Genomic DNA, 21,832 nt, shown 5'->3' with positions numbered 1-21,832 from the left:
TTTTTTAAAAAAAGCAGCAATAGAGCAACACCACAGAAACATAATGGAACCATGGAATAAATAAAGGAAACGTTCCTCCGAGGGCCCAGGAAATATGAAGGATAGGATGCATTTTTAATGTAAAAATATGGATTGGGGACAGGTAAACAAAGAGTCTTATGGCATGAAAAGGAGAGCAAGAGCTGAAGCAGATAATATGGACACAATGGGGAAGATTGGGGATATGTGGGATGGAAAATCAAGGGGTAGTAGGGTCAGTTGGCATCATTCGTTGAAGTGAGTTCTGATGCACACCCAGCCTATGTGAAACTTGACACCATGCTATTATTAAGACACACACTCAATTTCTCCTTGACACACAGAGAATGAAGTGCATCCTGATGTACTAGTCAGTGTTCTCCTGACTCCAGGAACTGAGAAACAATCAATGGGAATCTGCAGGAGACAGGAATTCGCTCTTACGAGGAAAAGGCAACCATTTTTACTGGTTTCTCCCCTCCGCTATTCAAAGTGTCCCAGGAGATTTTCAGGAACGCTGCAAAATTTCTTAAACTGTTCTGTTAACCCAAGGAGGAGAGAGAACCCAGAATAACTGTGAGACAGCATGCCAGCTAATGAGGAATACAACCTTGAAGATGTAATCAGCACTATGATCTGGGCTTCCATAATGCCTATGTGAAAAGAGAGTCCAGCAATGAAGTTAAACACGTTCTCCAACCCCTGCAGAATCTCTGACCTTCATTTCCCTTTAATCACACAACATTTGCAGAATACATTATTTAATCACCGTCTCTGATCATTTTGAAGAGACCAGTATTTCACCAGCTAGAAGGAAAGATGCTGGTTTAGTGCTTAAATATGCAATAAATAACCTTGCAAACAGCCAGACAGCTAGATAGCTAGATTAGATAAAAAGTGTATGGAGATAGACCAACGGACGGAGTGTATGGGGATAGATAGACAGACAGACAGACTCCAGCTAAAATGATTTTGGGTCACATCCCATTCTTGTAACACGGAACAAACTGACAAATCCACTCACAATTAACAGAGACACTATATCAAATACTCTTCATCTTGCAACAGTGAGGCTGCAAAATGCTAATTTTTTTTAAGACAGAAGCATACAGCCTGGAGGTGAGAGGTGTCAATTCTTTCCTGCTAAGGGAAGAAAGAAGGACTGTTATACTCAGCTATTTCCAATAGATAAGAATCCAGTCTATAGTATCCTTTCAGAAAAGGCAAGGGGCACCATAAGGCATGACTAAAATGCACTTGCAACTTCCCTGATGCATTTTCCATCCCGATAATGACTATTGATTCCAGGCATCTGAGTGCATCCGTTCTTGTGGGTCTTACACCTGACAGCAAACTATAGTGAAATGGCGAAATGTCATGACACAGGAACTTTTGATGTTTTTTCAGTCAGGGAAATGCAAAGGAGAAGCCAGCCCCAGTCCCAACCCCTCCCCAAGCCACCCACTTTCCACCCACAGGATGCTCTCCAGACTCCTGGCTAACAAGTTGTTATGTAACAGGAGAGCAGTCTGAGAGGGGCACCTTAGCTGCCCTGCCAAAGCACAAAGGCAGCTTTGCAAGGAGAGGAGTGGCAGGACCCACAAGCTCTGTGCCTTTCCTTCCAAGCAATCCGCCATGCCCTGCTTCTAACCAGGGCAATATTGCCCTACTGCAATGCAAATGAAGCTGTAGCTCCATCTTGACAACCTATTTAATGAGAACCCAAAAGATTCCTGGATTAACCCAGAAACACCCAGTCACATGAAAGAGAGAGGGAGAAAGAAGGAGGGGTGGGGGAAGGGAATGGAACAAGTCACTATGGCACAATTAGATTTTCTAAGACCAAATCCTCTGCCAGCACAACTGCAAAATATCTTCATCTCCACCCCACCTATCCCCCCAACACACAGCTACCGCCCCCCCTAAAAAGAAACCTCTGGGATTTTCCACCCGGCCCATTCCTGAGGCTCTACAAGATGAGAGAGCTGCCCTTGGGACACCTCTGAGAACAGCATTTAAACACATACACCCTCTCACGGTCAGTTGCAGGACACGGCCACCCAAAAATGGGAGCAAAGCTACTCCCTTCCCTCCCCACCCCAATGACTGGCCTCTGCCACCCACTTAGCTTCCCTGGACTCTGAGGATCAGGACAGAGCTTTCGACTTTACAAAACAAAGCCAAGCCAGCCAAACCAACCATGAAAGTGATCAGCCGTGCTACCTGCACCTCCGCTAACAGGACACGCCCCTGGCACAGGAAACAAGGGCCAGCAGCATCCAGCCCTGATCCAGAGCAAAGTCTGCACCCCTCCTGCAAATTAAGGATCTGTGCTTCCAGGCCTGTCCCTTCCCATCCTGACACATACACAAAGTGCACAGGCGTGCCCTGCACACCAGCCCCTCCAACACATACAAAGTGCACAGATGTGCCTTGTACACCAGCCCCCCCGGCAGACACACAAAGTGCACAGGCCTGCCTTGCACACCACCCCCGACACACACACAAAGTGCACAGACGTGCCTTGCACACCAGCCCCTCCGACACACACACACAAAGTGCACAGACGTGCCTTGCACACCAGCCCCAGGCGCGCACACACAAAGTGCACAGACGTGCCTTGCACACCAGCCCCCCGACCCACACACACAAAGTACACAGACGTGCCTTGCACACCAGCCCCCGGCACACACACAAAGTGCACAGACATGCCTTGCACACCAGCCCCCGACACACACACACAGTGCACAGACGTGCCTTGCACACCAGCCCCCGGCACACACACACAAAGTGCACAGACGTGCCCCGCACACCAGCCCCTCGCACTTACCCCCGTGCTCCTGTCCAAGGTGCCCCCCGAGGCTGCGGTTAGCTTGGTGGTGTTCAGCCCCACCAGGGAGGGCAGCGTCTGCGACATCCAGTTGGTGATCATGGCCATGGTGCTCAGGACGACTCCGATCTTGAGCAAAGGCACCGACATCTCGGCGGGGCTCGGCTCCAGCCGCCCTTCATTCTGAACCGGCTCGGGGCTGCCCGCGGCTCACCGGCCCCCGCTGCACCGCCCCGCCGGCCACGCGCTTCCTCGCCATCTCGGCTGGCCCCCCACCCGGGGGCTCTGCGCTGCCTGGCTCCCGGACCCCCGCAGAGCCACCTTCCCGGGGGGCGCCGCTTTGCGCAGCAGGCGGAGGAGCGGAGCGGGCAGGGGGCGCGGATCGCAGCGCCCAGCCGGCCGGACTGCGAGGGGATTCGGGTGGGGGCAGAGGGAGGGGTGCTGGGCGCTGCTTCCCAATGTGGAAGGAGCCGGTTCTCCAAAACCCCGCGTCTCCCTGGGACGGGCAATGCACATGCCTGAAACCGACCACGGGGCGGGATGAAATGGATGGGGGCGGGGGGCGGGGACCAGCGGCTAGTGGGAAAATACAACGCGCTCTGATGTCAAACTGCTGGGGAAAGGGGCTGGGGGGGGGGCGGCATTTTTCGTGTTTATTTTAGTTTCTCTCGCGCGCCCCCTGGCCGCCGTTCGCACAGACCGGCAAAGCCTTTGTGGACTTAAATATCACAAAGGCCAGGTGGCTAAGTGCACAAGGGGGTGTCTCTCCCCCTTTAATAGCAGTTTGCATCAGCACCACACTCAGGCCGGGGGCTGAGGCGTCGGTGACCCCCAGGAAGGGTTGGTTGGGGAGCTGCTAGGGAGCTAAAGTGTGGCACAAACCTGCGGTCTCTCTTTTACCAGCCTCTGTTGGCGACAGAGAGAAGCGGGGCTACCCCCCAACGCTGCATTAATAAATATTAGGAAGAACCCAAACAATTAGGTGAAAAGAAAATAAGGAGGATGAGGAAGTGGATTATAATCAGAGCCATGGGCTGGCACAGCCTTCCCCTAGCAAAGCTCTCTGCCTGCCTGCACCATATTTTCCCTTGTACAGTTTTGAAGCCAGACAATAATTGTCTGCACTATTGTAATAGCATGTTGGGCCTAGGATATGAGAGGAATGAGGTGGGTGAGGCTATATCAAACTAGGGTACCAGTACGCTTGGGGCATGCGAGAATAATCCCATCCCAGCAGACAACACATTGTGTTACCCCTTACAGACCATCTTTTTCCCTGTTTTCATCGGTATATTCTGACCCTGTCTCAGATGGGGGCATGGGGTAGATTACATTGTCTGGAAAGGGGTACGCAGCCTAAAAAGTTTGAAAACCACGGCTTCATTGGACCAACTTCGGCTGGCGGAAAGGACAAGCTTTCCAACTTCACAGAGCTCTTCTTCAGACACTCTGGTTACCTTCCCCGGGTATTAACTGTCCTGTTCGCAGGGCACTCCATCTGCTCTCATTTTAACTGGAGCTCTTCCCCGTCCCCCACGCCCCTTAAGAGAGGCTAATGCCAAATGTATCTATCTACTTTTCTGCAAGATGGTGTGTTTTCCATTGACCCAGCCTTACATGCAATGGCCATACAGTCAAAGTGGGGGATCTGCGGCTCTGTTATTTTTGTCACTGTCTCTCTCCTCTGACCCAGCTGTGGTGTGATGTTCTGAGCCACTGTCACTTAGGGTCTATCCGCACTGCGATAACAGACCCGTAGCACAGCCGCAGCTGGCCCGCCTCACTTGTCTTGGGCTGCAAGGCTGTAAAACAGCAGTGTGGACATTTGGGCTTGGGCTGGAGCCTGAGACTCTCTGCCTCAGGTTTTTTATCGCAGTGTAGACACAGACTTAGATTGACTCTGACCCTCAGCACTCCCATCCTAAGATGGTGGCTCTTTCTCCATCTGCCCTGGCTGGCAAATGAAAACAAATTAAATAGAAAAGTTCCTCATATTTCCTTGCCTCATTTATAGCTTTGCCCGCAACCAGGCAGCGGAATCAAAATCTTATTCACATCAGGTAGACTTCTCCTTCCTTAACCTTTAGTTGCTCCAGTTCCAAAGGAAGCCCATCCCCACCCTAATGGAGAACAATCCAGCAGTGGCAGACTTCAAAGAGCCCTCCCTGATTCTTTCTAGAATAGTCAAGACAGCAGGATGGCAGAAGGTGGAAGATGTGATGGAGAACAAGCATCTTCCAAGGAGGAGCTGTGATTCATGGGGAGGCAAATTAGGGGCATCAACTGGAGAGAGATGATCCTCCATGTCTGAACGGGGAGCTTGCTACATTCTGTACATGTCTGTTTCATTGTCTTAAGTTTGGGAGAGATATTCTCCAGCACTGAGGAAATGAACTTCCCTCTCTACCTCAGCCCCAGCAAATCCTATGTCTTCCATGGTCGGTGAATAAGGTACCTCAGTTTTAATTATCATTATTAGTTGTGTTACAGTCGCTCCCCCATCAAGGATTGTGTTAGTCATTGCACAAATAAATCACAAAAAGACCGCCACTGCCCCAACCAGATGACAGTCTAAATATAAGACAAGACAGACCACTAGATACAACAGACTGATGGGGGAACAAAAGGTAAGCACCTCATCTCCCCCCTCAGCTTTCTGTAACAGCTGGGGAGTGGTTGAAGGTCACGCATTTCAGATCACGTCTGTCCCATTAGTCTGGGGTTGAATGATCTAGATCAAACGAGTGGATCACTATATGCCCTCAGATGTGGCCTCTGGGACTTCAGACCTAAATGATGAAGAGGCATCCGTTTTTACATAGCTGAGGCTGCAGCTAAGTTTCTGTTTAAAGGAGATTTTGCAGCCTCTGCCAAAAACCCCGATCAGCCAAAAGTTGGCAGGTTAAATCATACAATACACATCGGGCCAGATCCTCATCTGGTGTAAATCACTCAACTCAGTAGAGCTACATTGGTTTATGCCAGCAGAGGATCTGGCTTCTTGGTTTCTTTTTCAAAAAAATCGCACATTGCAATTGCTTGCCCTGCAGTGAACCAAACTGTAAGTAGGAAGCCGCATGGCCATTTCATTGCAAACCGCGCTGATGGCTTTGTCAAAACATTTTCACTGAAAGTGGCTTCTCCATAAGGAAACAGTTCTCATTCAAGATTAAAAAAAAAATTCCTTAAGGGGCTTATATCTTTCCCAGTGACTTCAGAAAGGAAGCGTTCCTCTGATCGAAATTCACGAGTCCATCTTATCTTTTTCTAGGTTAACATTTAAATACCACATGCAGAAGAGAGATTACAAAATTAATCCTCTGGTCATGTGCAGGATTCCCTAAAGAATAAAAATCACGTCTCTTGCTCCACAGTAATAAAGGCGACCTCGGGGGAATCAGAGGCTTATCCCACTGCTTCCTGAGATTTCAAGGGGAACAAGAAGTAATCACAGCATTTAAAAAAATAATACAAACTCTTTCCTCCTCTCAAGATTTGAAGCAGCAAGACAATTAAGGTAAGATGGAGAGTTATATGCAATTGTCTGTAACTTCTTTCAAGGATCTGCAATGCATACGTTTTATTACTGCAACACTGGTTTTCATCTTTGTTTGTGTGTGGAGGGGATTTAACAGTGTTTAACTTTGTATTTGCAAAAAGGTCTAATTTCTTGCTGAAGTGCAATTGCAAAACAGTGACTGACATGCATATTATGCAACTCTGCTGCCAGAGAGCCTCTGCAATTGTTGGATTCCAGTGCCACCTTCTAGTGTAGATTAGTATTGCAGGCTCCCCTTCGAAAAGATGCTTTATAATACAGTGGCTCATCAGTGATAATAAATATAGTGGCTCAATGAATCATCCTACTCCCAGTCCTCTTTGATAACTCATTGCCCCCCAGGGAATTTCTAAATAGCTCTGAAATGGATTTGTTAAGAGACAACTCCCACTCTGCCTTTGTCACTGTGAGAGCAGACGTTGGCAGTGGAATATAGACTAACAGAGACAGTTTGGTGATGTCATCCAAATTTTTGGTATCTCACAGGTCAGATTTACACTGGTGAAAACAAGGATCTGTTTCGGCAAGTAGGAATAACTTGCTGCTACGTAACTTTTTAGCTAACTAATCATTCACAAATTTCACTATCTACCATTCTCATCAGCCTCCCGTTACTGTTGTATCTGAGCACCTCACAATCTTTAATGGATATATCCTATGAGGTACGGCAGTGCCGTTATCATGGTTTCAAAGATGGGGAACTGAGGCACACAGGCTAACGTCACACAGAGCAGGGAACTGAGGCAGATCTTATGAGTTGCAGATTAGCATCCTAATCACCGGACCTTATTTCCATCCTTCTCATACTGGGATAACTTGTCCCATATGCCATAGAATCCTAGAAATGTTGGGCTGGAAGGGACCTTGAGAAGTCATCTAATCCAGCCCACTGCACTGAGGCAGGACCAAGTAAGACTAGACCAGGGGTCGGCAACCTTTGGTATGCAGCTTGCCAGGGTAAGCACCTGGCAGGCCGGACCAGTTTGTTTACCTGCCGCGTCCGCAGATTCGGCCAAACGCGGCTCCCACTGGCCACAGTTGCAGTCCCAGGTTGCCAAAGGTTACCAACCCCTGGACTAGACCATTCCTGACAGGTGTTCATTCAACCTGTTCTTAAAAACCTCCAGTGATGGGGATCAGCCCGGGCTGAGTACGGGGGCTTTGCCCAGGAAAACTCCATTGAGTGGGCATTTAGAGTCCTCCCCCAGCTGCTAAAAGGATCTATTTCATGGTAATAACCTCTACCCTGCCTGCAACCTGCTCCTATTAGATGACTGGAAAAACTCCCATTGACTTCACCGGTGCTGGATCAAAGTCTCAAAAGACGTACAGACAGTGGGGTGCCTCTACCTTGCCATGAGCCATGTTTGCAGAAGCATCCCACACAGAGCTGGTCTACACATGTGCACAATCCCACCACCTATAACCATAACCCTAGCCCTAACTTTGGATCCTTCCGGGATCCCCACCACTCTTGCTGTGGGCAGGGGAGCAGAAGCAGGACGTGACCTTCAACAAGATATGGGGAGTTTTAAGAAACAGAGCAAAGCCAAGCAGATGCTTCACAAGACCCCCCTAAGAGGAGAGAGGCGAGGCCATGCGCAAGTGCAGACTCCAGGCTTGCCGCCTCTCCCTTTGCCGGCAGTGGGAGCTTTCAGTGGGATTGGACCATGATTGGGTTCAATCTCTGGATACACCCAATGGTTGCAGATTGAAAGAGTTTAAACACGATTTTCTTCCCACAGCTAGTAGGACCCTCTCAGAGTAGAAACGTGTCATTGTCGTTCATGATGGGCCATATCCAATGCAAAAATTCCCACTGTGCTTTTCTTCCCAATAACCCTGGCAAGCCTAAAACTAGCTAAAGCTTCTCTGTCACTCTTGACCTCTTTCACTGCACCAAATCCCGAGCTCATTGCTCGTTTGTCACTCAGTCCTCAACGGAGGCAAAATCGTAATCGACTGTCATGCACGCCGTGTTGTTGCAGCCACGTTACTCCCAGGATATTGGGGAGACAAGTTGAACGAGGTAAAATACATTCTTCTTCAGAAGAAGAGCTCTGTGTAAACTCAGAAGCTTATCTCTCGCCAACGGAAGCTGGTCCAATGCAATATAGTACCTCACCCACCTCATTTCTCTAATTGACTTTGATGGCACTTTGCCCAAGTACGAACTGAATTAAAATGAGGATATGGCCCTGCGTGTGCACACCATGGTTTGTTATGACAGGGTTGCTCATATTGCAGGGCCGCTGCCATTAGAAGACTTTTACTAAGGGAGGGAGGGGAAATTATCCCAAACCCTAGTGTCCAATCCTACTGATATTTCTTATGCTGAATTTTCATGATTCATTAATTCCCATGGAAGGCTGCCATAAGTACTGGTGGATGGTAGAATATTTTTCCTTTGGTGCAAATATCCAACAAATAATTAGATATAAATGTGTGGCTTCATTGGAACATCTCAGATTTATATTGGTGTCACTGAGAGCAAAATCTGTCCCGGATTCTTACCAGGATGGTAGCAGTGAATGCTTATGTCTAAGGTAAAACTCCATCTGTAGAGAGCTCTTAAAGGAAATCACATCCTTCTGTTCTATCCTAGTTTGTTCAGGTTCTTATTCTGTGCTCATCACCACAGTATCTGAGTTCCTGATCTCGTACAACACTTACCAGTGCAGTATTTATATCATTTCAATGCTCATTTGGAAAGTAGGGAATGATCTAAAGCTCACCTCTCATGCTAGTCTTCAACAAATATATAGAAGAAGAATTAGTTCAGAAGCATAAAGAAATCATCATCTTTTTTAGGCCTTCACCTTCTACCCACATAGCATTTTAAACATACTTTTTTATATAAAAACTATAACAAAAATGTCTTCTGTAGCTTTTATTCCACCAGGCATGTATAAAGATTCATTCCCCCTCAGTACACATAGGTACTTTTATTGGTATTCAGTAGTGGTAATAGTACTATACAGAACCATTCCTCCAAGGATTGAAAAATGTTTTCCAAATGTTAAGCTTTGTAACACCTTTGAGCTTGACCCTACTCTTGTGGAAGCCAATGGCAAAGCTCTGCTTTAATGGCGCAGGATCAGGGCCTCGGTGAGGTAGAAGTTTATTAGACTTATTTCAGAGATTGAGCAAATGAGGCACGGGAACCTGACATGCTTGCCTGTAGTCACACAAAGACACAGACTCCCATAGTCTAGGCTCTCAATCTATTCCCTCTCCTAGATGCCTATTCTAACCATCTTCCCTTTATGAAAATTATGGGCCAGATCCTCAACTGGTGTAAATCAGCATAGCTGTACTGCCTACACTGATTTACAACAGCTGAGGAAGTGGCCACGCATAGGCTAATCAAGGGAAGTATATACCCATTTGAATTTTTAGGCTCCTTTGCTTCCATATGCTTCAGCGTATCTATTCTCTTCTTTCAAGTGCCTGCTAACATAAGGGGAGTTATGCACGGACATCCAGAGAACAATGACTCTCTGAAATCATCACGGACAATTCAATGACTTGATGCATTTACTGTCTTTCCAGATCCCTAGATTGGAGCCTTCCTTATTAGACCCTAATTCCATTATTTACAGCTCAACCTCACATGGCAACAAATCGCCACACCACTTTCTCCAAACAGTCAGTCCCATCTGGATGTAGTAGAAAGGGGCACACACAGATACATCAATTCCAGCCCCAAATGGAGGCTTTGCAAAATCCATGATCAATAGTAATGTCTCTATTCTATTTTTTAAATGGCAATTATTAAGCGAGAAGAGGGGTTTTTTTTGGGGGGGGGTCAGATTTAAATATTGGCACGCAAGGTTAGAAACCCCAACACTGCAGCTTTATGCTAAGGCCTGAGTCCCACGAAGTGAAAATGACCAGTGTATTGACCTTGCCCAAGCTAAGTGAAATGCAAAAATGAAACCCTCATTGTTACTGCTCAAGTGGACATTAGAGGCAGGTTCTTTCAACTGTTATGGTCTAAAAGGTGAGAGTAAAAAAAGCCACAGGGACATATGTTTAAATACATTGGGCCTGAACCAACATTCACTTACACTAAAGTAAATCAGGAGTAATGCCACTGAAGTCAATGGAGATACCGTGATGTAAGTGCGAGAAGAATCAAGCCCATTGTTTTTAACCTGACAGCATCCTCTTAGGGACACTTTCCAGTGCAGTGCAGGATCTGGCCCTTAAAGAGAAACTGGCACCTCTTCGAATTTTTGACAAAACCTCTCAGTCTCAGGTTTGCCTCGATATCTCAGATCACCTCCCTTCTGACTGCTTCCTTGTTTATCACACAGGTTATCTGGCTTGAATAGAGGCTCCTTATGTCTCTGAGTTTATCAGTTCCCACTATGTATTCTACACGTGATGTCTCCATGACATCAATCATTTCCAGAGCAGCCAATTCTGATGTCTCAATGAGTGAATTACTGCTGTAATGAGATAATAAGCAGCAGGGAAAGATGAACTGTTAGGGAACAAAAGATCTCATTTGCATGCATATATCCTTAATAATAAAGGATGAGGCAAGAAAGATATATAAATATATGGTATAGAATTGATTCCACTTAATAGCAAACTGCTTAATGGAAAATTTCACTAATGAAAAAGTTGTTTGTGCATGCATAATGTAAAATGAACCCAGCTGACGGCAATTGATCTGAAAGGCCAGCATTCTCAAATGTGGTCAATAAATTTGTGTCTGTATTTATGCATGACATGCTAATAAAATAGATGTTTGTCCCCCTCTAGTGGATGGTCCACTCACGTAAGAGGTTATGAAGTTGCCACAGCTACCAGGTGGAGACTTGGGGTCCTAGCTAAATCCTCTTGACCACAGTAGAAAGACTCCTGTTGATTCAGAGGGATTTTTAGCTCTGTTCTTTAGCTTAAGAGATACAAGCTCATCCTTTTATCAGGGAAGGTTCTAGGTGTCCCAAGCTGTGTTAGTTACACATGCAGAGCCTAACGTGTATTTATGTCAATGGCAGCATAATGTGTCAGTTCAGCAATGGCCTGACTGGCAAGCACAACTGTTATTTTCACATACTATTTTCATTCTTCCTTGCGTTCACAAACAAGTGCATGCACATAAATGCAAGGGCAGATTTGGAGGCGGGGTTGAAGTCAGCAGTGATAATGTCCTATGGATTCATAGGCTATAAGGACCATTGTGATCATCTTGTCTCACCTCCTGTATAACACAGGCCACAGGACTCCCTTGTTTGAACTAAACATCTCTTTGAGGTATGTTTTGTAGAGTTCTTGAGCACCAAAACCAGGATGGCAGTGGGTGGCAGCTGTGCTCTGGAAAAGCTCTGTGACATCCCACATCAGTGCTCCTTTGGAAGAGAGAAACCTGAGAATGATTCCTCCTGCCTGCTCCACACAACCATTAGGTGAAATTCACCGCTGTGCAAAGGGCCAGCATGAGACATATGCACCATTTAAGTCTCATTCAGTATCTCAGAATGAGGCTTACGAAATACCTATAGGCCTCGTGCACCGGGGAGAACTTGCCCCATAAGGCAAATCCTGTCCAAACAGCGCAGCCCAGAGTAATCAGGCTGGGTGGCTGGGTAGCCTACTGAGGTTGGGAGAATGAATCTTAGGGTACATCTATACTATCCCCCGTATCGGCGGGTAGCGTTTGATGTACTGGGGATCGATTTAGCGCGTTTTGTCTAGATGCGCTAAATCGATCCCCGAATCGATGCCTGTACTCCACCTCGGCAGGAGGAGTAAGCAGAGGCGATGGGGGAGTTGTGGTGGTGGACTCGCCACCGTGAGAACGGCCAGGTAAGTCGAACTAAGATACTTTGACTTCAGCTATGTGACACATCCCCCTCCCCTCCGGCTAGTGTAGCTCAGACCTTATACTCCTAGACCACTGAGCAGCAGCCAAGTCATTTTATGGTGCCTCGGGGCTGCAATAACGCCTCCTCTGAGGGGCAGTGTCTGATGGGTTCATGTAGCAATAGATACATCAGCATTACGCCCATGTGTCCCTCCCTCCCCACCTCAATCAACTTCCTGCAAGCTGGGGAATCCCAAGATCCTCGAGGGACTGTGTTCTGTGGCACAGTAAGGACCACACAGCCTGTGTGTGTTTCCAGACCACTTGCCTCACCCCTAGTCTTTGGGCAACACACCCGCACAAAACTTGCACGTTGTGCAGTGCCTCTGGGCCTGGGGAGCGGAGAAAAGGATCTTTCCCTTAGTGTCATTTATCACAGGAGTTATTTGCTTTTAAAGTGACACTGACTAGCTGTTATCAGTCTAGCTCAGGGGTAGGCAACCTATGGCACACGTGCCAAAGGCGGCACGCGAGCTGAATTTCAGCGGCACTCACACTGCCCGGGTCCTGGCCACCGATCCGGGGGGCTCTGCATTTTAATTTAATTTTAAAAGAAACTTCTTAAACATTTTTAAAACCTTATTTACTTTACATACGACAATAGTTTAGTTAAATATTGTAGACTTAGAGAAAGAGACCTTCTAAAAACATTAAAATGTATTACTGGCTCGCAAAACCTTAAATCAGAGTGAATAAATGAAGACTCGGCACACCGCTTCTGAAAGGTTGCCGACCCCTGGTCTAGCTGTAGGTGCAGAAAGTTCACAAGGAGGCTTTGAGAACTGGAAGTCAGGTGGACTGCCCTCTGCTTTGGGAAATCCCAGTGAATGGGAAAAATGCGCTGGGAAGCCGATGTTCACATTAAACAGACTGGACTGCACTGGGCACGTGGGTGCATAATAGTGTACTGCAGATGGTCTAGACAGATGCAAAGGACACCATTCTAATGCAGATCAGGCTTCAGGGGCTCTTTGCCTGTGGAGTTTTGGTTCCATCTATGACACTGACAAGAGACCACTTGCAAAGCACAGTTCTGGCCCTGGATTCTGGTCTGGATTCAAACCCTTCCATGGGTGAGATGTTCATGTCCAGGATTCTACCATGGCACCTCTCTAATGTGGTAAGTACATGGCAGTATATTGTACATCAGCGTCCATTGGTGTGTGGCTAGACAGAGACGCACGTGAATGTGGGGTGGAGGGTTGGGCAGCAGATTTACTCTTAGAATATTTTTGCAATGTTTCCGCTCAGTTCTCCCAGATTCCCTCTGGGTTGTGAGCCCTTTGAGGCAGTGGGGACAGAAGGGGGAATTCTGTGCATCTCCCCTCAATAGTGCGATATAACCAGGGCTGGCAGTCATAGGAAAGGGACCACAATGCCCCACTTAGTGGCTAATAGCAGAAGGGAGCTCCCCCGCTTCCATCCATGAGTGTCAGAGCAGTGCTCCCCTCTAGCTCCCCCTCCTCCTTGGCTGTGGCAGGGAGAGCACCCCGTCCTGCTTCAATTGACTGTGACCCCTGTGCATGGCCCTCTTAGAATGCAAGGAAGGTGAATAAACTGAGAAGAGACTCCAGGAACTGCGGGGGGTGGGGGATTGACAGGGAACAAGGAGCATTATTTCCTCCATAGTCCTTGAGCACCAAAAGCAATACAAAGTTCATGGCCTCATTCTGCTGTCTTTGTGTTCCATAGCTGAAGTCAGGAGAGCCCAGATCCCCAGAAGGTATTTCGGGGATCAATGGACATTAGACACCTCAGGACCTTTGAGGAGCTGAGCCTAAGAGCTTTCACAGCACTAGGAACGCCTCAATAGAGCAGGACTGCACTGAAGCAGTAGAAATGTTACTAGCTTCCTTTCACCTCTAATAGAGACTCCTGCTTTATACTTACCCTGCACCTCCCTATCCTGAAAGATCCCAATGTGCTGCACAAACCATGGGCCTAATTCAGCAGAGCTTACCCCCCTGAACTCCCATTGATTTCAATGGGAGTTCTGCATAAGGTATGCATAACTGGCTCTAGCCACATACAGCAGCACTGAAATGCAGCCACTTCTGGGGTGAGGCACAGCATGCTGCACAGCAGGCATGAGGATGTTAAATTTTACCTATGAACATGGGACAATTCCTTGCACATGGTAAGTGCTGGGTGAGTTTTACTTTCATCACACAGTGCAGAAGGCCCTGAATTTTGCAGCAGAAGGCTCATGCTCTCAGTATTACATTTGAACAGAATAATCCCTCTTTACAGATCTTTGCTTTGTACTAAATCTGTGTTCAGCTAAAGCTGTTCTTGACACTAAACTTACAATCTCATAGCAAATGCCAATATATGTCAGCAGTCTGCGAGCCCGGTACAGCAGCATTACAGTTAATGGGAGTTTTGCAACAATTTCAATAGATGAGGTTTGTATTAGGCGCAATTTGCAGCATATCTTTTACGAGCATGTCTCCTTAAGGTCAATACTGGGGAGTGGAGGGGGAAATATTTCCATAGGTCGGTTTGGAATTACTGTCCAGAAAGTCTTTTTAAATGAATAAACAAGTATATCCCATTGTTGAGTGCGTCCATTGCTTTATACTATCGTAATTAGTACTGAAGTCTGGCAAAGCACCTGCTTTAATCTCCCTGCTCTTGTGCTTCCCACAATGTCTCTTGTGATCTCATTAGATTTAGAGTATTGTCTATTGATCGGAGCAGAAGGGACTGAGAGTCAGAACTCCTGGATTCTACTTCCAGTTCTGAAAGGGGTGTGAAGTTTAGTAGTGAGAAGATGCAGGAGACTGGTAGTCAGCACTCCTGGACTCTGCTCTGAAAAGGAAGGGAGGTATAATAGTTAAAGCGTGTAAGAGATTAGAAATCACTATTCCCAACTTTGTCACTGACTTGCTGTGCTACCTGGGACTCATCATGGCCTGCCTCTCTGTGGCTCAGTTTACCCGTGCATAAAAAACCCCTACTTCCTTCAAAAATAATGATACTTAATGTCATTGATATTTGCAGATCTCTCTGAGATCTTCAGATGAAAGGTTGTGTGCAAAAACAAAGTGCAAACTTCTCCCCTTTCACAATGGTTCATGCACCCCACTTGCCTCATGAAAAGCTTAGCTTAATAATTATTCAATAACAAATCAGAAAAGAAACATTTTCCTTTCCTTCCCTGCCTCTACATCTCTACAGCCATGTTAGTGTTTGTCTCGAGCATTACTATGGCCCTATGGTTCATGGTTTCATAATAGCAAGCAAAAGCCGCAGATTATCACTCATAACTGAGAACTGGCTTCTTCCATTGTCAATGGAGTTTTACAGTCCTCATCTACCTAATTCAGTTAGATAGTAATTAGTTTTGCATTACTTTACACAGTGATGCTAATACTGATTACAAGGACTGATAACTTGAGTAATAAATATAACCTGAGGCTGACAATTACCTCTCTTTTTTACTGGTGAAAGCTGAAGTTAGCGAAACGAGACGCTAATTGGTTTATGAAATGAGGCATCTGCCTCATGTTACGGGCTGCAGATTTGCAGCCTCATTCTACCAATGTGGCACCACAATAGGGGATGAAGGAGCCTAGCAATCAGTGTGAACGTTTGAAAATTACCTCGACAGCTACAGCTAAACTAGCACAGTCTAAGGTCTGATGTTAAAGTGAGTTAGAACTGAGCTGCATGGGTATCAATGTGCAGGGGGAGTCACAGAAGTGCTATCTTCCTTCCCTGCTCTCTGGCTCCAGAATCTAAGGGCCACATTTTCAAATGCAAAGCAACTTTTGCACCAGCCGTGTAACTCCATTGACCTGAATGAAGTTATTCCTGTTTGACTCCAGTGTCAATGAACCAGAAAACCCCCAGCTTTGGACACTTGGAAAATTGTGCAAGGGGTACAAACTGATAGGTAGACAGTGCATTTGCACTCACAATTATGAGGTTTTACAGATCTATTGGAAGTGCACACTTTTTTGCCAGGGCACTCAGGGATGAAAACAGTATAATAATGAACCAGATATGCTATTTTGAAAATCTGATGCAAAGTTCCTTTTAGACCCTTAAATGGGAGCCCTAAATATTTAATAACTTCCCTGCCCCAGGGAAGGTATATTTCTTCTGTGGATTGAATTATTACTGGTTAAATAAATATCCAAGTGTTTCTTACATCCCTTTGTACCCTCAAAACTTCTGAAAAAAGCTATGCCAATTTCATAAGTACCTCAGTGTGAAGTTAACAGTCCTGTTTTAAGAGAGACTGAATATCTTACAAACCAGGATTGGGGATGGTGTTGGGGAGAGTCTATAATCCTGATTGTGATCTGACACCCGTTTTCCATTCATCTAACTCCACTGGTTTAGATGGAGTTACTTCTGATTTACACCGGTGCAAGAATCAGGGCCTATATTTAAATTGCATCTATAGCCAATATAACAAACCTTTTGAAGTAGATCCTCAGGTGGTACAAATTGCCATCGCTTTACTGAAGTCATCTGAGGATGCAGCAAAGAATCCTGTGGCACCTTATAGACTAACAGACGTTTTGGAGCAGAGCTTTCGCTGGCGAATACCCACTTCGTCAGATGCATGCGAAAGCTCTGCTCCAAAACGTCTGTTAGTCTATAAGGTGCCACAGGGCTCTTTGCTGCTTTTACAGATCCAGACTAACACGGCTCCCCCTCTGATACTTGACATCTGAGGATGTATCCCTTTATCTTTCTGGGGTTTCAAACGCCAAAGAGAGAAAACTCTTTCTGAGCTCAGAAGAACTTTGGCTAAACTTGCATGCATGTAGATGGAAGAATTGGGGTTTTGCCTGCCAATGGCAACAGGTACCAGTGACTGCCCTCCTGCCTAAACCCTAGAGGCACTGTTTAGTAGCTGCTGTAAAATCCAGTCCATTCAAATTCAACTGAAATATTCATCATTTCATGATCTGGATCACTGGCCTGTAAAAATGCAAAATGCAATTTAAAGACTTTGGCTAGCATAACCCTTGGACTCTAATATTCTGAATATTTCCATATGGAAATAACTCTGAAATTAAAAAGACATCAACATGTAAGTCTAAAGGGATAAAACGACAAGTGGGGAATCAAAGGGCAAGCTGAAGTTAGAACAGTGACAAGACTGTGACACAGACGTTTGGCCAACTCCTGTTATTTTGACTTGGATTCCCATTAACTTTTAGTCAGGACTTGATTCCAAGCTTGTGCTACTTTTTCAGGATTTAATCCACAGCGTCCATTTGCAATGTCCCGCATGCGCCAGGAGAGAATTCAGGGTTGGGGCACAGCTAACCCTACTGTTCAGAAGCCAGCTGTGACTGAGAATTCAGCTCCAGTTTAGAGTGCTCAGATATGATTAGTTGGAAACAACTCTCTCCCTTCCCACCAGGAGATGGTTACCCTTCTGTACACAGAGCAGCAGCAGTTATTCACTGAAAGGAAAGCAATGTACTCATCACCTTATCATGGCAAAGTCTGTGCTAGCACCCCTTATGGGGAGTATTTTGGGGGCTGATGTGCATGCTTCTTATTATTAAAGGGAGGAACAACCGCTTTTGCATTGTCACTGAAAGCTGCCTAATCAGAAATGAACCTTCCCTTAACCATGACCCCCCACTGAGCTCTCTGGAGGGGGCAGCGGATTGTGGAGGAGAGCGTGACTCCAGTGCATGTGATAGAGATGTTAATTTGGCACCAAATTAAACGTGGGAGGCACAAAACTGGGCGGCGTCAGGGATGAAAGGCCTATTTGGGGATTGCATCTGGCAGCTGCGCTACAGAAATGAGATGCAAAAACTCCAAAACGGATCTGCAGAGCCAAACAATTCCGCAGCTCCGCTGGAGAGCTTTCCATTCCCAGAGAACAGGAAGGCAGTTTGGAGAAAGAAGCCTAAATCAGTGTTGCCAGCTCGAGGTGTGCAAGGTAGACAGTGAAAGAAAGCAAGGAGGGTACTTACTCAGCTCTGATCTGGGGTCTGGAGCACATGACTTATGAGGAGAGGCTGAGGGAACTGGGATTGTTTAGTCTGCAGAAGAGAAGAATGGGGGGGGGGATTTGATAGTTGCTTTCAACTACCAGAAGGGAGGGTTCCAAAGAGGATGGACCTAGGCTGTTCTCAGTGGTACCTGATGACAGAACAAGGAGCAAAGGTCTCAAGTTGCAGTGGGGGAGGTTTAGGTTGGATATTAGGAAAATCTTTTTCACTAGGAGGGTAGTGAAGCACTGGAATGGGTTACCTAGGGAGGTGGTGGAATCTCCTTCCTTAGAGGTTTTTAAGGTCAGGCTTGACAAAGCCCTCGCTGGGATGATTTAAGTTGGGAATTGGTCCTGCTTTGAGCAGGTGGTTGGACTAGATGACCTCCTGAGGTCCCTTCCAACCCTGATATTCTATTATTCTATGATTCTATGATTTTTTCTAAAATCTAGCCAAGGTTTATGTGTTTTTATTTAAAACCAGTGGGCTAAACACTGCTCTGGGATAGCTCCACTGAAGTCAGCCAGGGATTATTTTGGCCCAAAACTTGTCGCTGGAGTGGGCTGATTTAGTTTCCCCAAGCTAAAGTTGGGACAAAAGTTCTTACACACCCACAAAACAGAATCTGATACTCCACCAACACCAGCAGCTGCCTCCAGCACAAGCAGATGCAATTGCTAAGGTGTCCTTGCAGGAGAATGCCAAGGCAGAGAAGGTGGGTGCTGAAAGAGAGAAAGAAGCCATTAAGCAGCTGGGGGAAAGAGTCTGATGCAGTCAAGAAATTCAAATTCCCCATGAAACAGATACTCTCATACTTGCCTGGGGGTAACCAAGAAGGGGGAGAGGAGGAAAGATACAAACTTGCAGAGAAGGCAGCCCAAGATCACTGGTGTTTATCATGCCAAAGGAGGATGGCGGGTGCTTCATCAGGGAGCACTATTTGTTTGTTTCTTGTCCGTTTCATCCTGTTTTGCCCCGTTTGGCGCATGCGGGTGTATGTGAGCGAGTCTATACCCTGGTGTATTTACTCTCTCAGTGCACACAAGAGATTTTCATTGGTCAGTCGCTTAGGCTATAATTCCTTCCCAGCCCTTTCACTTTACAGGCAACTTGGAATTGTTGTTAACAAGCCCCTCCCTTGGTTCCAAGGTTTTAAGACTTTGCTTTGGAGATTTCTTCCTATCAGCAGCAGCTCAGAAATATTCTGTAGGTGAAACATGCTTTCTCCACTAAATTTCAGTACCCGGGACAGTGACTTCAGAGGCTACTGTATATGTGTGTGTGTAATAATAAAAAAAAACATAAAATATCTAGAATGAGAGTCCAGCTGTTAACTGGTTCCATATCCGAGAGCCTCTAAGGGAGGCTCCGTTCCTATTTATTTATTGCTTACAGGCAAAGTTACAATTAACACGCCACCGCCACATGGAGTATCCCCCTTGTGATCACTTTTTTCCTTTTTTGCCTGATTAAGAAAAAGCAAAACCACCTTCGTTTCTCAAAGAAGTGGAATGGACTTTTATTTCCACCCCCACAAAAAAAATCCCAACCCCCCCCCCACAACACAACAATAAGTGGGCTTGGAAGTACCGAAAGGCAATCAAAGAAAGAAACAGCCTCCAAGCATGCCACAAATGGAAACACCGAGGGACATTTAAATGTCATCCTAAATCAGGAAAGCTACCGCCACCAGATAAAGGGGAGGAGGTGAACGGGAATGAAACAGAAGCGATTCCAGGTGGAAATTACATGTTTTACAAGGGAAAATAGAACTCAGACAAGTAGACAGACTAACTGACCAACCCTGGGCTTACCAATAACAGAATGTGCTTTTCAAGCTACTTATACTATTGCATTTTTAAGGATATCGCATACACCCCCAATTCCTGTCCATTTACCAGCTGAGAATTGCACTGAGATGGCAGCAACCTCATCTTTCACTGAGGACTTCTCAAAGAAGAAGGAGGAATTTAAAAAAAAAAAGGCAGGATAACAAGCCCCCCAGTGATTAAATGTTGTGGTAGATGATGATGAATTCCCTTCCTCCCGTCGCGAAACAAAAGGCAGTCACATTACAGAGCCACCAGTTTCACCTTACCTGAATTTCAACTTTTAATTGGGGAGGGAGAGTTGAATTCAACCACCCTACCCCATTCCAAATCTGGCTGCAATAAAAATCTACAGCAGATCTGAAGGCACAAAGGCAACCTTAAAAAAAAATCCCCCTTTAAGTACGATCTCTTCACCAGACACACATACACCTTTCTCCCTCCACCCTGGTTCTCCCTGTGCCCTGCGCTCCCCCTCGCTGCTCGCCCGCATCGCAGGAGAGGAATCTGATGAATGACCTCTATTGCATGTTCCAAAACGAAGGAAGGGGGAGGGATGGAGGGGGGGGGAAGAGTGAAATTGACAGAAAGATGCAATTTCCTACTCTAGTTTCTTTTGTGTTCTACAGCTTTAGGAGAAAATGGCGTTTGGAGAGAGAGAGAGAGAGAGAAACCTACTTGAGTTAGTTCTGTTCCCATCAGCAGAAGAAAGAAGAGACTCAGAAGCTTGCTTGTAGGTTGCATCTCTTGCACACAGTTCCAGGTACCTGGCATGCAGATTTCCCCCTTTCCTCCTGGGTTATTTTCTTTTGCTGCGTTGCTCACCGTCTCCCCTTTCTTGCTTTTAAGTCCTTAGATTTTTTTTTTTTAAATTATGATTCTCTCAGTACCCCGGGAAGGCAATGCAAGAAATCTGCTTAGCACAGCCTTCACTTTGCATATTTAGTGAGCGCCCCGTTTCTCCTCTTCTCTCTGATCTGACTCCCCCTGGCTTTTTTTTGTTTGTTTTATTGTTATTATTATTATTTAATGGCTCCCCTGATCGAAAGACATTGGCGAAGAGAAATTCAGCCGAGCACGAAATGATTATCTCTGCAATTGCCAAAAGTTTGCCTTGAAAAGGGGGGCTGATGGAGGGAGGACAGGGATTTAAAAAAAAAAAGGAAAAGAATTGGAAGGCAGGGGCTACTAGCAGGGATGGATGTTTGAAACAGGATGTGACATCAACAAAGGCGGGGGAAATTTAACTAGACACGAAGAAGGGAATGGGGAGGGGGGAAGGGAGGTAAAGCAGCAGGATCAAAAATGCAGCCAGATGCAAAAGGAGGAGGGGTCAGATTTGGTACTGGGGGGAGGGGGGCTGAGGACAGCAGACAAAAGGGACTGAGGCTGAATGTGGGAGGGTCCCTCTGCAGAAAATTGAAGGCAAGCCCTGGCCCAGTTGCAGCAGGCTTCGAAGTGAGAAACTCCCGTGCATGGAAGCAAGAGAAAGGAAAAGCTGCAAATAGGAGCCAGCTGCTGTATTTTAAAGGCAAAGAGGAGGAGGGGGGATTTAACAGCACCCCTCTACACACACCCCTCATTCGTTCCCTGTTCAGGAGACTCAGGATTGCAGGTATATGAGGGACCTGAATTCCTTTAAACTTCAACATCTGTATATTGCCCCTCATTGGCATTCAGCCATACCCCATGCACCTTCCATTGGTGTCAGAGATTAAAATATAATTCACAGCATTGGCAGGCTAG

General features: G+C 46.2%; 1 protein-coding gene across 2 annotated transcripts in view; it reads right to left on the bottom strand.

Annotated features, from left to right (window-relative positions):
- OLFM1 (olfactomedin 1) overlaps positions 1-21,291 on the bottom strand; it is a 50,897-nt gene extending 29,606 nt beyond the window's left edge. Inside the window, exon 1 of one of the 2 annotated variants that reach the window (XM_030535907.1) lies at positions 20,765-21,291. In XM_030535907.1, coding sequence (XP_030391767.1) covers positions 20,765-20,860 — 96 coding nt within the window. In that variant the 5' untranslated portion in view covers positions 20,861-21,291. Of the gene's footprint in view, positions 1-2,848; positions 3,369-20,764 lie in introns of those variants that run through there. The other variant, XM_030535906.1, reaches the window with a different exon arrangement.
- Positions 21,292-21,832: the final 541 nt, after the last annotated feature.

This window comes from Gopherus evgoodei, chromosome 16 (genome assembly GCF_007399415.2).
Source record: "Gopherus evgoodei ecotype Sinaloan lineage chromosome 16, rGopEvg1_v1.p, whole genome shotgun sequence".
Classification (NCBI taxonomy): Eukaryota; Metazoa; Chordata; order Testudines; family Testudinidae; genus Gopherus; species Gopherus evgoodei.
Note: the sequence above shows the minus strand (reverse complement) of the source record. Positions and strands in the feature narration are given on the sequence as shown.